The sequence below is a fragment of the Anas acuta genome, chromosome 4, assembly GCF_963932015.1.
Source record: "Anas acuta chromosome 4, bAnaAcu1.1, whole genome shotgun sequence".
NCBI classification, from domain to species: Eukaryota; Metazoa; Chordata; class Aves; order Anseriformes; family Anatidae; genus Anas; species Anas acuta.
Window position 1 is genome coordinate 49,226,153 of NC_088982.1, and position 15,065 is coordinate 49,241,217.

General features: G+C 34.4%; 1 protein-coding gene across 6 annotated transcripts in view; it reads left to right on the forward strand.

Annotated features, from left to right (window-relative positions):
• TLL1 (tolloid like 1) overlaps positions 1 to 15,065 on the forward strand; it is a 130,013-nt gene that overhangs the window by 71,236 nt on the left and 43,712 nt on the right. For 5 of the 6 annotated variants that reach the window (XR_011096222.1, XM_068681171.1, XM_068681172.1 and 2 more), the window contains exons 6-9: positions 3,450 to 3,628; positions 5,499 to 5,604; positions 8,706 to 8,830; positions 14,736 to 14,851. Coding sequence is in view for 5 of the 6 variants with exons in the window: in XM_068681171.1 (XP_068537272.1) it covers positions 3,450 to 3,628; positions 5,499 to 5,604; positions 8,706 to 8,830; positions 14,736 to 14,851 (526 nt within the window). In the remaining variant the exon portion in view is untranslated. Of the gene's footprint in view, positions 1 to 3,449; positions 3,629 to 5,498; positions 5,618 to 8,705; positions 8,831 to 14,735; positions 14,852 to 15,065 lie in introns of those variants that run through there. The other variant, XM_068681174.1, reaches the window with a different exon arrangement.

Here is a 15,065-nt window from a genome sequence, read left to right on the forward strand (position 1 = left end):
CCAGTATTAAAACAATTCTAAATGTGCTGGGCCTTAGGTGTTCAGTGTTCACTTTCTTCTAAGTGTCCTGTATCCTAAAGGAATATTCAGTGAAAGGCTGCAGCCACACATGGGAGCTGATTGCTCAGAGAAGCTGTGCTGTTTCTATCCTTGGAGGTTTTCAAGAGTCAACTGGATAAAGATCTGACCAACTGTGGTCTGGCTTGTATTATCTGACCTGCTTTGAGCAGGAGCTTGAACTAAAGACCTGCAGAGGTCCCTTCCAACCGGAATTAAGCAAGAATCAGTAGTATTTTATTCAAATTGTATATTTTATCCCAATTTAGAATTTTCATAGATTGCAGGCATTTTATGCTTTTCTATCTGTAAAGCAACCATCAAGCATTGTCAGTTCATTTTCTCTCTTTGCCCAAGACCAATATAGTATAATTACCATAATGATGTGCATGACCTTAACAAAAGTAGGGAGCCTTCACTCACTAATTTCAATTAAGGAAATGGTGGAATGCTCTCTCAGAATGTGGATTACTTCCTCTGATTGATTTTTGTTTTCTACTATGGCTTCCTGTAGACTGCCAAGGCAAATCCCATAGTGTAGTTCTTACTTTCAAGGCATTCAAAGCTAAGGATCAATGTTTTCTAAAAGATTTGAAGTCTGAGGCCTAAGACTGACAGATTAATTTGGTGTACATACAGTAACTGCCTATGGCAATGAATTGGGAATTTGGTACTGGGGACAGAAGTTCTTTAATGTCCTTTTAAATGAATGAAGTTTTCTGAGAATGAAGTTACTGCACATCCTGCTACCTTTGACTCGGAATGCAAACTGCCTCCAGCATTCCCTCTGTAATAGGATGGGACAGTAAATAACACTGTGTAAAAGATTTAAAAACAACAAATTTCTTTTAAGATCTAAAGCTTGTCCTGAGTGAATAAGAGAGAGTGTGAACTTTGGTATTTCCTTATTCTGATAGAAAGCTATTCAAGTAAGTTGACTGACTAGTAAAAGATAAAACCCTAGGTAATAACAACATTGAAAATATTGTCGTGCTTTAATTATGTTTGCTTACTCACTCGTAGCCACATTATTTATTCTGCAAACATAGAGTCTGAATAATATGTTAAGCAGAACCATGTCAGCATATAAGGTACAAAGGTGAAATCCACTGTGGAGTCATGAGATAAAATGGTATGATTGCTCTAGCTTTTAATTTTAATCTTATTTCTGCTCAATTTTATCACCTATGCTGTATCTTTAGTGCATATCTTAAGGTAGTATTTCCACTACCATTATTTATATCAGCACTAATAATAATATTTCTGTATTATTAATATAGAAATTAATATTTCTATATCAAATATTGTATATACTCATTTTGGATGAATACAGTTTACATAGATTATGGAAATACAGGCACCGGTATTTTTTATTTAATTTTGCTTTGGTGTGGAGGGGTAGCGCATAAGCTGCAATATTGACAGTGGCACAGTGGCCTAAAGAAAATGGGTATTTACACCTGCCCTTGGAGTTACCTAAACCAGGAAAGAAAAGGTTGTTATATATTTTATACATATTATCTATTCTTTATATATTTTGAGGATAGTAACGTATGAAAAACAGTCAGTGTAATAAGGAATTATAATAATGTGAAAATCATTTTTCCCCAACAGTATTTTAAAGATTAGTTCAAAATTCTTGATACAACCCTCTGAGGCTGTTATAATAACATCTTTTGTATAAAATAAATGTTGTGGCCATTATAATTCTAAGATATTACTTTTTTTTTTCTTTGTTATATCTATTCTTCATTTTAACAAAAACTGCAAAAACTGCTTACTAAGGACAGGTATTTTCAACTAAAATGTTCATGTCTGTATTCCTCTAATGTTCATATTAGGCTGTTTTAGAAATCTAGCTATATGAGGCAAAAAAGACCAATCAAGGCTGACTTACCAGCCAATTAACTGTAGCGAAAACTTTCTGCTACCACAAAACCTGAAAAAAAAAGAAAAAAAAAAAGAAGCACATGTTCAAGTCTGTAGAACTCGTTATTGGTATTGCTCCCATAGCTGCCCTTCCTTTATTGCCCACAGAGGTATAGGAAGGATAGAATCATGCTCCATGCTAGCATTGACCTCCTCAAGGACCAAATACTACATAAAAGTTGCATCAGATGTATTTTTTTTTTTTTTTAAGTGGGAGGAAATGGAGGTGAACTTTTGCTCAGCACAATTCTGTTCCACCTGACTGCAGAATTACAGAGATTACAGAATTACAGATGGTAAATCATACTCTTATTAAGGAATATAATGTTGGCTTGAAATTAAGATTATCAGAGGTGGAAGAGAATCACAATTTCGGGTTGTTAAAATTTCAGATTGTCTTCCATTTCTTCAGTATTTTTTTACTCTAGATTCTCTGTTTTGCTGGCATAGTCAGCAGACTTCTTTTCTAATGAAAAAGGAAGCAGACTTCTCAGATAAAAGTTGACAGTATAAATGCTGAAAAGGGGATCTTTGTTCCTTAAGTTTGCACCGGAATTATGAAAATACAGCAGAAGAGGAATGAAACATTGGAGTGGTTGTGATGCATTTTTTTCCCCTTGTGAAAATTAATTTCTGTGACTAAGTTTCCTAAGGGTTTCTATTGCAAGAAAACAGGAGTAGGAGAAGAAATGGTTCACTAATATTCAGAGCATTCAACTTCCTGGTACAGAGTTACGGTTAATGTTGTACATCACCCATAGCCAGAGGAACAGAGAATGTGGAGCGATTGCTCAGTGGCACCGCAGGATTTAATATCTATTCCTACTGTATTTTCAACTGCATGCTAATGGATGTAAACTGAATCATTTAACATACTACTGTTTCACTTGTATCATTTTACAAACAGAATTAATAATGTAGGGTGACTTCTCAGATCAAAAAAAAAGCAAACTTATCAGACCTGAGTGACCAAGACTGGAGGGTGCTGCCCAGGTATACAACAGAAATGTAGTGCAGAAGAAACCTTTTGCTTTTTCCACTTCCCTGTGCATGCCTGTAAGAGTGCATGGGCAAGAAAGCAGTGAGTATATGGGTGAGAATGGTACTTCCAGTGAACTTTATTAATTCTTTGAGTGAAAATGCATTCCTGTGTCATTCTGAAATAAAAGAACATGTGACAATTCTGTTGATCACAACTAGCATCTTATGAAAGACCTTGAAAAAATAAATGAATAAAAATTATAAATCATGCATGTGTTTTTTATTGGGAATACTAAATAATAAGTTGTTCCTGCACTAGTTCTAGAGTTTGAGAGACTGCAGAAACTTCATGGTGTATTGTTCTGACGATTGTTTTTAAAATATATATATATATATTTTTTTGCAGATTTTAACTGAATTTCATAAATGGTTTGTAGAAATACACATGAAAGCTTTCATCTGTGTTTGTGTTTTAATTACAGGTGCTGTTCTTATGTGGGTCGAAGGGGAAATGGTCCTCAAGCTATATCTATTGGCAAGAACTGTGATAAATTTGGTATAGTTGTTCATGAACTGGGTCATGTTATAGGTTTTTGGCATGAACATACACGGCCAGACCGAGATGACCACGTCACAATCATTAGAGAAAACATCCAGCCAGGTGAGATATTCTGATAAATATTTTTTTGGAAAAAAAAAAAAAAATCTGCTTTTGCTTTATTTGCTTGAGTTTCTTAAATCTGAGTGCTCTGTTACAATAGCAAAAATAGGCATTTGTTTGCTATTTCTCTTAGCTAAACTGATCCCAAGCTGACTTAAAAATAAAATACTGCAACTAAAACAATATTTTCTAAAGGTCTGGCCAAGTTGCAAGTCATTAAATGTTATTGGCTAGGAGAGAAATAGTAATCAGACTCAAACTTTGAAGAAAAGTTACTATTAAAGCCCTTTTTAATTTTTCCGTGGTTGAGAAATGCCTTTGCCCTCATAGTCTTTACCGAATGATAACTAGAGACATGTAGATAGATACCTGTTTATCTGTCCAGAAAGTTGAGATTTGGAATGAAAGCTGAACACTGAATCTGTGACAGAAACACACTCTTCCCATAGTTTCCAAATCACAGGTTTCCTTCAGAGCTTGCTGCTTTAGCTGGTGGCCTTGGTGTCCTCAAGACAAAGCATCTGAGGAACCCAAGAGCATGAAACTGACTGTTATCTGTTTGTCAGTCTAGATGTTATGCTTGCTCGAATCACGTGGCAAGTTGGAAGAAAGCTAGGCGTGTTTAATTTGCAGTGTTCATAATTACACAGTCTTTTTAAACACCGATTTTTACCTATGGTAATTCTCTGAAGGTTCAAGAAAGTGTGAAGCTGAAGCAAAAAAATGTCCAGTGATAGCGTGGAGTATTTTTCTGTTCCTATAGAAAATGTTTGAAAACAAAGTAGATATGAAGTGCAATAGACCTTTTGCCACCTCAGGTAGGACTTGGGAGAAATCTCGCAGCTGATGCAGACTTCTGTGTGTCTCTGAAGTCCTGAAAGGCTTCCCATATCCAAGCTTTCCATCTATTCTCTCTCACCAACTTGCATAGATTCTGTTAAGTGCTTATCCCTTAGGCTTTTTCTGTGATGGGGAAAATCCACTGCAGTGTCATCCTTAGCCTCCTGCTCTCTTCTTTCAGTTGTCTCTCCAGCTTCTGGCTGAAACCACTTGTGGTGTGGCGTCAGCTTGAGGATCACTAAATGAGAGAAGGAATTCATCACCACTAAGGCAGTTGTTTTTTGTCATGCTGTGCAAATGAACTTTATTAATAATGTTAATGTTACTGTAGGGTTTTTCTTTATTATTTATTTAATGATAATTTCATATATAAAACAGCATTAATATAATATTTATTTAATTTATTGTTCATTGTTTATTTATTATTTACTTCGTTATGCAAGATACCAATATGAATTAGATTAAGGGGTGCTTTGTTTCTCTGTATACATGATTAAGGCAAAGAATTCCTGGTCTGAAATTATGAACTAAGTATTTTGCTTCTGTTCTACTTTTGTTAAGTTGTAAGAGCTAGACTCTTGAAAATGTCACTTTCTAGTATCTGAAGCGCATGGCTGCTCTGACAGTAGCCTTTGTGGATGCAATTTACTTTAGTATCCAGTCTAGAGAATCTAAAATGAGAAGGGTTTTTCTGGAGTGTTTATTGTCAAAATGAAATTAAAATCCTCCTCTGAAATTAAGAACCAAGCTAGCAAATTTTGTGGATTCTTCATGAAGTGCAGCATATAATATATAGGCACTTCATTTTTCATTTGGGTTAGGTGAATGAAAATAGCCTTTCTAAGTGTCAATATTTCAGAAGATGTGTGTCTGTTCTCTTAGTTAATAAAAGCATACAGTTACTCCCAAAAGATTTATGCATGTCAGTGAGTGATCAGGTTAGGATCTTTGATGATTTTCTTTTCCTGTTTGTTTTTTGATCTTCACAAAAAGAGATATTACAAAGACTCTAATTATCAATCATCTGTAGGTCAAGAATACAACTTCTTGAAGATGGAGCCTGGAGAGGTGAATTCTCTTGGTGAACCGTATGATTTTGACAGCATCATGCACTATGCCAGGAACACCTTCTCAAGGTTGGAGTCTCAGGTTATACCTTTTGACTTTTAATTCTACTCCTCTCTATGAACACTAAGAAATGTATTTCTTTAAAAACAAAACAAAACAAAACACTATTCTGGAATCAATTAAAATATCCCTTGCTATATAGTATCCTTATAGCAGTCAAAACACAGCTTGTTTATTTTAAGTCTGAATAATTTAATTTTATTTTTAAATGCATTTCATTTCTGCACAGTTTCAAAGAAGACTTTTAATCTTGCTTCAGTTCTTTACATTTTTTTAAGACAAGATAATCTAGAAACATCATTCTTTAGTACTTGCCTTTTTTTGGTAAGACTTTTCTATCCTGGAAAAGGTTACATTTAGAAAAAACAAATGAATGAAATGCTTAGGCATTTTAAGTATAACATGATCTGTTGAAGAGAAAGTGTCCTTTGCATAACATCTGAGTAACTATAGTTTATGTGGGTAGAACATGTTATAATTTTAGGAAATCTACCATGCAAACTGCAGCCTTTGCAAGGGCTGTAGCCAACAATTTATACCAGAGGCTGCAGCCTCTTCTGTATTGTTTGTGCAGATTGTCACTGTCATCAGAACCAGATAATGATGAGTTCTGCTGCTTTTCCTCCAGCGTGTTGCAGGCTGGTCTGTTCTCAGCTCACACGGGAGTGTGAAACTCTGAAACTCTGAATGGGTGTGAAGAGCTGTATAATGAGCTGTTCACCTCGGATAGCTTTGGTCTGGAGAAAAAGTGAAGCAGAAGTCTTTCACCTGGTCTCCTACTATATTTAACACAAAGCTGCAGTCCAGCTAATTACTCTTTACAACTTCCAGAGTAATATAGATTAAAAAAATTCTGGGAGAAAAAAAAAAAAAAAAAAAAAGACCACAACAGCTTGTTTGAAAAATCATTTTTACACAATTTCATGAATTTTAATTCAAAAACACTACATTAACAAATAATATATATTGTAAAGCAGCTATAATTCCGGATAATCACTAGGCAATCTGAAATTTAGAAGTAAACTGAAAACCACCAGAAATCTCACCAGCCTTTCTTGCAAGCATAAAACACATTTCTTAAGCTTATTGTCTCCAAAAATAGATGGATTATTAAAAGATATCCTACCAAAGAAAGTGTTCAGCATATTCATAGCTCACCCCGGAAGAGCATGGGAATGCTCTACATGAGGTAGATATTAGTCATATTGCTTAATCCAGATACAGATGAATTACCTTAAGGAAGAGATTATAGGAACCTATATAAAATGGAGCAGTTGAACAAGTTGGAACTCTCCAAAGTCCTAGGGCAATGACAACATCAAGATAACTTGAATTTTGGGCCCTGATCTCACCACTTTACAAGCTGGCAAAAACTGATAGTGCCATGAATAGGCATGCCCTGCCCCAAGGTGCAAGAGGTTGTTACTTCATGTTATTTAGAAAACAACCATCAAAATCCTGAGGTCATGTAGATTTGCAGTAAATTATCTTGAAAGCATGAGTTGTACTCAGCGTGGAATATTGCCAGTTGTTTGTTGTTAGACTTTACTCACCTGAATAAGAAGGATAAATCACCATAAAGTTTTAGTCACAAACTATAATATAGTTCATGCTTTATTAAAACTGTTACTAGCTGTTACTGTATTAAAGTACATAGCAGAATAGTGCTAAGCCACCCAAGGGGATTGTTTGAACATTTTTCAAAACAGGAATAGCATCGGTTTCAGATTGTTCCAAAACTTGGTGAAAAATAGGATTATAATTTATAGAAAGAAACACTTCAAAAAAATATTAATGCACCTTATTTCTAGAAACCGAGTAATATGAGTAATTTATTTCAGTGTTTAGATTAGAGTAATGTCCTAAGCTATTTTTTTGTTTGTTTTTTCCTTTTTTTTCCTCACTCCCCCCCCCAAAAAAAAAAAAAAAAATCTGTAGTGATGTCACAAGAAATCTGCCTGGGTAAAGAGAGTAGTATGTACCCTTAGTGCTTAAGGTTGTTCATTTATTGTCATTTGAAAAGTAATCTATATTGATAAACAGTATTCCTGACTACAAAGATCCTTGAGGTTTGTTCATTTTTTTGGACCTACCATACATAAAAATAACAAATTGACTTTTCAGTACAAGCCCTACAAGGACACAAGAAAGTATCAAAAAGTTAAAGAACAAGAGAAACAGAAACAGGTTAATCTGTTAACTTCCATTTTATTGGATTTTAAGTGTTTTCAAATTCTGTAACATGATAATGGAACGTTTTTTATGTTCTTCTTCTAAAATTAATTTGAGACTATTTTGACTATTTATTCTCAATTTGAGAATATTTTGAATCATATTTAAAATCAAGGAAATTTTGAATAAAGCTACAGATTTGGATCAAATTTGCTTCTCTATTACTCCTAGTCACTTAGGGTAAATGTTATTGAAATCACATATGGTAAGTTGACATATATTGTTGTAAAGCAAGAAGAAGATGCCAGGCAACCAATTTATATCTCAGAAAGAGCAGCAGCTGAAGTAGAGTTCTGTTATAACACCTGACAGAACCATGTTTTCACATTAATAATAAAAATATATATATTCACTAAAACATGGGAATGTTTCATGGAAACATTGGATTTGCAGGCATGACTTATTTTATTTGCTCTTACCCATGTAAGTCAGACATTAAGACTTTTCCTATTTCTAACAGAGTTTTAAAAACTTTGTGATTAAGAATTTTGTTACAGGGTCTTATTTATGTATTTCTATATTACTTCATAATTAATTTTTTCAATCTAATGATCTGAGCAGCATTGCCTTTTCCCTGTGTAATCTTATAGTAGTAAGAATTTTCCCTCCTGTTGTCTGATAGAAATCTAGAAGGTCATACGTTAATTGATGTACTGAAAGAATAATTCTTTTTTTGTAACATTGCATAAGTTTTGCCAGCTTGAGGAATTTTTCTAATTTGTTTTCTCTATTTAATGTTCTGCATTTTACCCTTTTATGCCAAATGTAAATTCTAGATTTACAAAATAGCATTATACATCCATCAAACTCAGAGAGTTTTATGATAGAAACTTGATAGTTTTTTTGGGGGTCTATTTTTTATTTTTATTTTTTTTAGGGGCATGTTTCTGGATACCATTCTCCCTTCCCGTGATGATAATGGTATACGACCTGCCATTGGCCAGCGTACCCGTCTAAGTAAAGGAGATATTGCACAGGCAAGAAAGCTGTATAGATGTCCAGGTATTGCACCATAAACAAACAAAAAACACATACTAGCAATTGTTTGACTTCGTTATTCAAGTTGAAAGATGATTTTTTTTGTGTGTGTGTCAGCTGCTTAGTAGTCTGTTTCCATGTTGGCAACTGACGTATTCAGTTCAAGAACTGAATCATAAAAAATCTTGTAGGTAAGGTCTCTGGAACACAAAGCACTTAAGGATAGATAAACTGCATGGAACAATATTTAGTTTGATGATGTTTCAGTCTGTTTTGCTTAGTTGTTCAATGACTAGAAAAGAAATTATGTTTAATGTCACTTTTGGTTTACATATTTGCTGTCTAAAATGAGCTGTGAAATTAGGCAGAAGAGTTGCTTCTAATGTACATCAGGACTGGAGTCCTGTTTGTTCTGAATTTTAGTGGAGTGTGAAATGATTAAATATAAATTAGTTCAATCAGCTCTGAACAAACTCCCCCCCCCCCAAAAAAAAAAAAAAAAGATGTCAGGAATTGGTACAGGCCATGACATCTAAGGTATAAACTGTCTTTTATGGATGAACAGGCTAGGTCTTATTACAAATGTTATACAGTTGTAAAAGGTATGTTTAGTATTTGGATATTTTCTGCCTCATCCTAGCATCTTATAATTTCAATACAAATTAATATTTTATCTCAGACTGTCTGTCTGTCTCAGAGACATGAGAGGCAACTCCAGAGTAACCAAAATTCAATACTGTGGGAGCTAATTCTTCTCCAAGTGCTAGCAGAATGGTGGAAATTTCAAAGTAAAAAGGTTCTACTTTTCTTGCTCTGGCTATAGCTGAAATCTGTTTTAAGCTTTGGTTTTAACTGAAACATTTCAGAACAATATCTCTCAGCCAGGTCGTTGTGGGATGATAGGCAAAACAACTGTGTGTCAAGTTTTACAGCCTCCTGCTCCTCTTGGGACTTAATGAAGGCACAGTAACTGTTTCAAGTCAGTTATATGGCTGCTTTTTACCATCTCATCAATACAGAAGGACTGAAGTGATGGAGATTTGTATCAGCATCAGTGGGCTATACTGAAGAAGTAGATCTGATTTGATGTGCGTTATATTGCTGAAATATACTTTTGGTTTGTACTGTAACTACATCAAATCATAATGTTCTGTATATGGAGAACATGCACAGTGCTCATGGTTTTACCAGAGGAGAAACCACTTTAACATGTTTTCTTTAATAACTGTTCCAGTTAGAATAATGATTTTCTGTTCTTTTGGTATGGAAAGAACTTGAATAATATAATTCTTCTTGGCAGCATTATATCTAATAAGAGTATATAGACAGTAACTGTTTCATAAATGCAGAGAATAAATGTATACATGTATATTGATAACAGAAAATTTTTGAAGACAAAAATATTCTATAGAATCAAAATAGCTGTGAACATAGCCAGTGTTTTTTATCACATTGATTAAAGTGTAAAACAAACAAACAAACAAACAAACAACAAAAACCACCACCAACAACAAAAAACAACCCACCAGCCTTGGTTGTTGAGTGCTGAGAAAGAGAAAGTGGGCTTTTAGAGCCAACGTTCAAATAGCTATTCAGAGAAAATGTCCTTTTCATATAATTCATGAAAATGTATAATAATGAGTTATCATTTTTTTCATTACATTCAAAATATTGCTTAAAGATAGTGTTCATTTTCATATGCTCAGTTGTTTTGCCTTAAATGCAATACAATTAAAGGACAGGAAATAGGAATTCAAATCAGTATTTCCCAGAGGTTCGTGCTTCTTTGATAAATGTTGCAGTATTGTATATGTTTCTCTTGGAGTTCCAGTTAGTGCCACAAGCAGTTTCTGGTTGGAGAAGCCTGTTGCATTTTCTGGGGCCCATGAGCATGAAGCTGAGCTCAGGGCTCCTGAAGAAATCAGGTGCAGTAGTGAGGCAGCTGAGCCTCCTGGATTGTTCTAGCTAGGCAGGATATTCAGTAACATTATTCAGGAAAGATCTTAGTGACTGAGAAGCAGATTTGAAATTGGTGAAGCTGTCTTTCATCAGCTGAGCAAGTGCCAGGACTCAGTGGCCTTTGAACAGCAATTTTGATTTAGTTTTATTTTTTTCTTAGGATTTTTGTCAGAAGAAAACATAGATGCTGATAGGGATCTTGTTGCATTTTAATCAAGGTCTCATTATTCTGCCATGTAACAACGTAAAGCAAGCATGTGAGTTGAGAGTCCCTCCTTTGCCAGCCTTATTTTTAACTTTGTCTTGCCATCTGAGAACAGTTTTTGATATTTAAGGCTGGATGTATTACAGTTTTGTCTGCTCGATAAGATAACAGAACATTATTTCTTTTGGTGCAACTGCTAAAGCTTAGTAGGTTTGCTATTGTAGTCCTACATGTATGTAGAAATTGCAGTTGATTTAAAATGCATATGTAACTTCATAGGAACAAGAGAATAAGGAATAGAAAATGATAGAGAAGTATGCTGCTAGGCAGAAAGAGAGGACAAGAAAAGTGGGCAGAGTGGGACTGAATAATGGATGGCAGTAGAAGGTTGCTCAGATGAAGAGAAGGGAGATGTAAGAAGTTCAGCAAATTTCCAGATTGCCAGGATCTGTGACAGTATGTGTGGAAAAAGAACAGATGAAGATTACCCAGTTTGGTTCTTTCTGATGTTCTTGCTATTCCTCAGGCTTAATTTACTGCCTTGACTACTAGATTTTAGATTAGAAAAGAACATCCACCTTCAAAAGCCAGTCTTTATTGACTACATAAGAAAAGTTAAAATTTTTATGTTAAGACCTTTTCCCTGTAATTCATATATTTCTTTTCTCTAGGATTCCTATAAAGGGGAATCAACAGTAACCCACTGATTTAAATTTTTGGTTTCATGAGTTTATCATATAAGGCATGACATCTAGGAAGAAAAAAAAAAAGTGGAGAAAGCATTGGCCATGATAATGATTAACTACAGAATAAAAAAAATATACAAGTGCTTTGTAAAACAGAGGTTTATGAGATAAAAGTTGCATTTAATTTATTTTGATATGAAATACACGAAAACTAGTTCTGAGGAAATTTAAGTATGTGTTTGTTATTATGTTTTTACTTTTACCTTTCTTTTTCAAAGTGAAGTCTGTTACTCATGGACTGTAACACACTAAAATGTGTAAAATATACCATTTTACAAGCCTATTCACAAATAATGCAGCTGCACAGACTAGTTACAGAGAAAAACCTTAAATTCTTTAGTGACAGAGTTTTAACAGTTTCAGTAACCACTGACCAATTGTAGAGGAATGTGCTTTAAATAAGAAGAGCCCAAATATTAACCCTTTAACAGCAGCTCTGGAAACCAGCCTGGAACTCAGATTCCACAGATAGTTAATTCAGCTATTGATTAACTGAAACTACATTCCCCTTCAGTAACCAGAAATTAAAAAATAAATTGTAAATATTGTGAAACACATAAAACCCAAACATATTTTATAAATTCTAGTTATGTTAATAGAAGTTATCCAATTGTCATTTTTTTTCTTATGCTTGCCCTATGTTCAGAAGTATTTATGAAATTTTTGATTCATTGGAGAGCTCACAGGCATTTAATATTTACATAAGTTAAATTGTTGGATGAGCTAGCTTTGTGCTATATAGCTTTATTCTTTAACTTTTATAAAAAAAAAAAAAAACAATGACAGCTTTTCTTCTGCTGAAGTATGTAGTTTTATGTCTATATGTAAATTCTGTATATGGAGCATGGAGAAAATAATCCTGTACATTTTAGAATTTCTCTTGGTCATAAAGAGTGTTCAAAAGCTATTATACTCTGTTAGTTTACTTTTATAAATGGTTACTTAAGGACTCTAAAGAGTAAGGGGTAATTATGCCAGTGTTTTTCCTCTTGCCCTTTTACTAACTGCAAGGCTGCATTTGAACTGACTTCTAGTATGTCTCAAATACTTGGATAGCATTTTGCTTGCTTACATACTTCACATTATGTATAAATGTCCATGGCATGACTTCATAATGTCAATATTTGTGAGTTGAAGTTAAATTTAAATGAAAAAATGCAACGTGAACAGAGAAGATTGGACGAAGAACATTCTCCATCAGATGCATGTGTCATCTGCTGAAGGCTTGCTTAGTAACTAACATGGGCAAAATAGTTATTTAACTAAAACAAAAAGATGATGTACTAAAATTTGAAATTATATTTGTGCTCCTTCTGAGGGTATGCTGATGCAGTGTAGTCTTACTGAAGCCATGCATAAAGGTAGGAATAAGGGAGGGCTCTAAGGGCTCTTCTGATCTAAGAGTGACACTTGGATTTTCCAGAACTGTCAGCATGTCTCCTGCTCCACCTATCTCTGCTTTGGGTTCTGCTTTCCTCTGCTCCTGTACAACACTATGAATTTACCCTTGGTCTTCTCTTAGATGCTTTACATATGTATTGTAACCTATGATACAGCTCAATAGCACTTGAGGAACGGGAGTACAATACTCTGCAATTTATTCAAGTTTTCATTCATTGCCATGTTAAAAATAAACTGTAGTTAATTATGGATATAGCATTTTCACTGAAAAGGCTTTGTACAGAAATAATTATTTAGTACTGAATACCTTTTGTATATGTGTCATTTTCTGTGAATGCGGTTTTTTTAGACGTAAAACCCACTTTTTTTAATGACAGGAGGAAAAGATTTTTTTTTTTTTTTCATTCCTAAAGGACATGGTGACAGTAACTTCAGCTATTAAATTTTTGGGGGGCTGCACCAATCTTTTTCTCTCCTCATCATAATAACCATTTCAGTGTCAGAGAGCATGTTTAATGCCTTGAATGTAGCTTAAGCCTGATATTACAGTGTAGTTGTCAGATTACATCTTAGATGCATTTTAACAAGACAGCCTTTACAGCTGCATTGTCTCTTTGTCATAAACAATCTTTTGTCCCCTTTTATTTAAAGATTTTCCAGATCATTTATAATTCATTGAGATTTTGATGGATACAGTGGTTCACCTGCTGGCAGTGCTATAATTTGAAAGCACTGCAGATCTGATTACACTGTCAGTCATGGGATAATACTCTCAAATTCACATCTTTCATATCACACCTGCAAAATCAGTGGGTGAAACAACTTGATTGAAGGTCAAAAAGATGACTGACTGAGGTGTGACAGCCTACCAGAATCAGTTTTAATGGGGAAGGATGGCAGGAGCTTGCAATGCTGTATTTTAGTGTGCAGGGGAATTATTAATCAGTCAGCCAGCAGCTAGTAGCATGATTGATGGGTGAGATATAGGTTCTAAAAGCTTCAATAATAAAGAATATAATATCCTTCAGTAAAATCCTTAAGGATTTTACATTGGCTTTGCTTTATTACTCTCTCTACAAATCATTGTTGCAAGAGATTGAGTTGAAAATAGGACTTAAGTTTTCTATACCAATATATATGAGTGACTTTAGGTCAGCCCAGTCTCTCATGTGGGCAAAGTACTAAATAAAATGAAACTGCTGACAAAATTCCAGTATGGTGGCAATCACACCATGTCAGTTTTTGTTTTAGGTTTGTTTTAGTTCATAAAGGATGTGACTAAGGGTGTGGCTAACTTTTTTTTCCCTGCAAAATAGTTATATATATAATTTTGCAGTTGATGGACAGCAATGACATTTTTAAGACTGCTGTAATTTTGGTTAAGTCAGCAGACAGCACACAAGTGAAACAGTTCATGGAATAAAAACATCCTGTGTAAAATGGAATGAATGTCAGATTGGCTTAAAATCACTGTTTTGAATAAATCATAAAATAACTAGTCTGTTTTCCATTCTGCATCTGCAGTGAGTTAAATGCATTCTAAATAGATATTGGAAAGACATTTTTCTCTGGTAGGCACATTCAATTTTATATTTTTACTGTATTTTGTTTCTTTCAGCCTGTGGAGAAACACTGCAGGAATCTACAGGCAACTTTTCTTCTCCAGGATTTCCAAATGGTTATCCTTCCTACACGCACTGCATATGGCGAATCTCTGTGACCCCAGGAGAAAAGGTATTCTTAACATTCTCTCAGCTAAACACAGATACTATTTTTAAAGTAAAATGTTGCATTTATGTTTAAAGCTTGCAGAATAGTTGAAAATCATGGTAGGCCATAGGCCATATCTCTTGAATGGGACCATGAATGCTGCGCCATTGATTTGACTGTGGTCTGTGGCAGTAGACCACAGTAGCATCCATTCAGTGGCTTTCCACATGAAATGAAG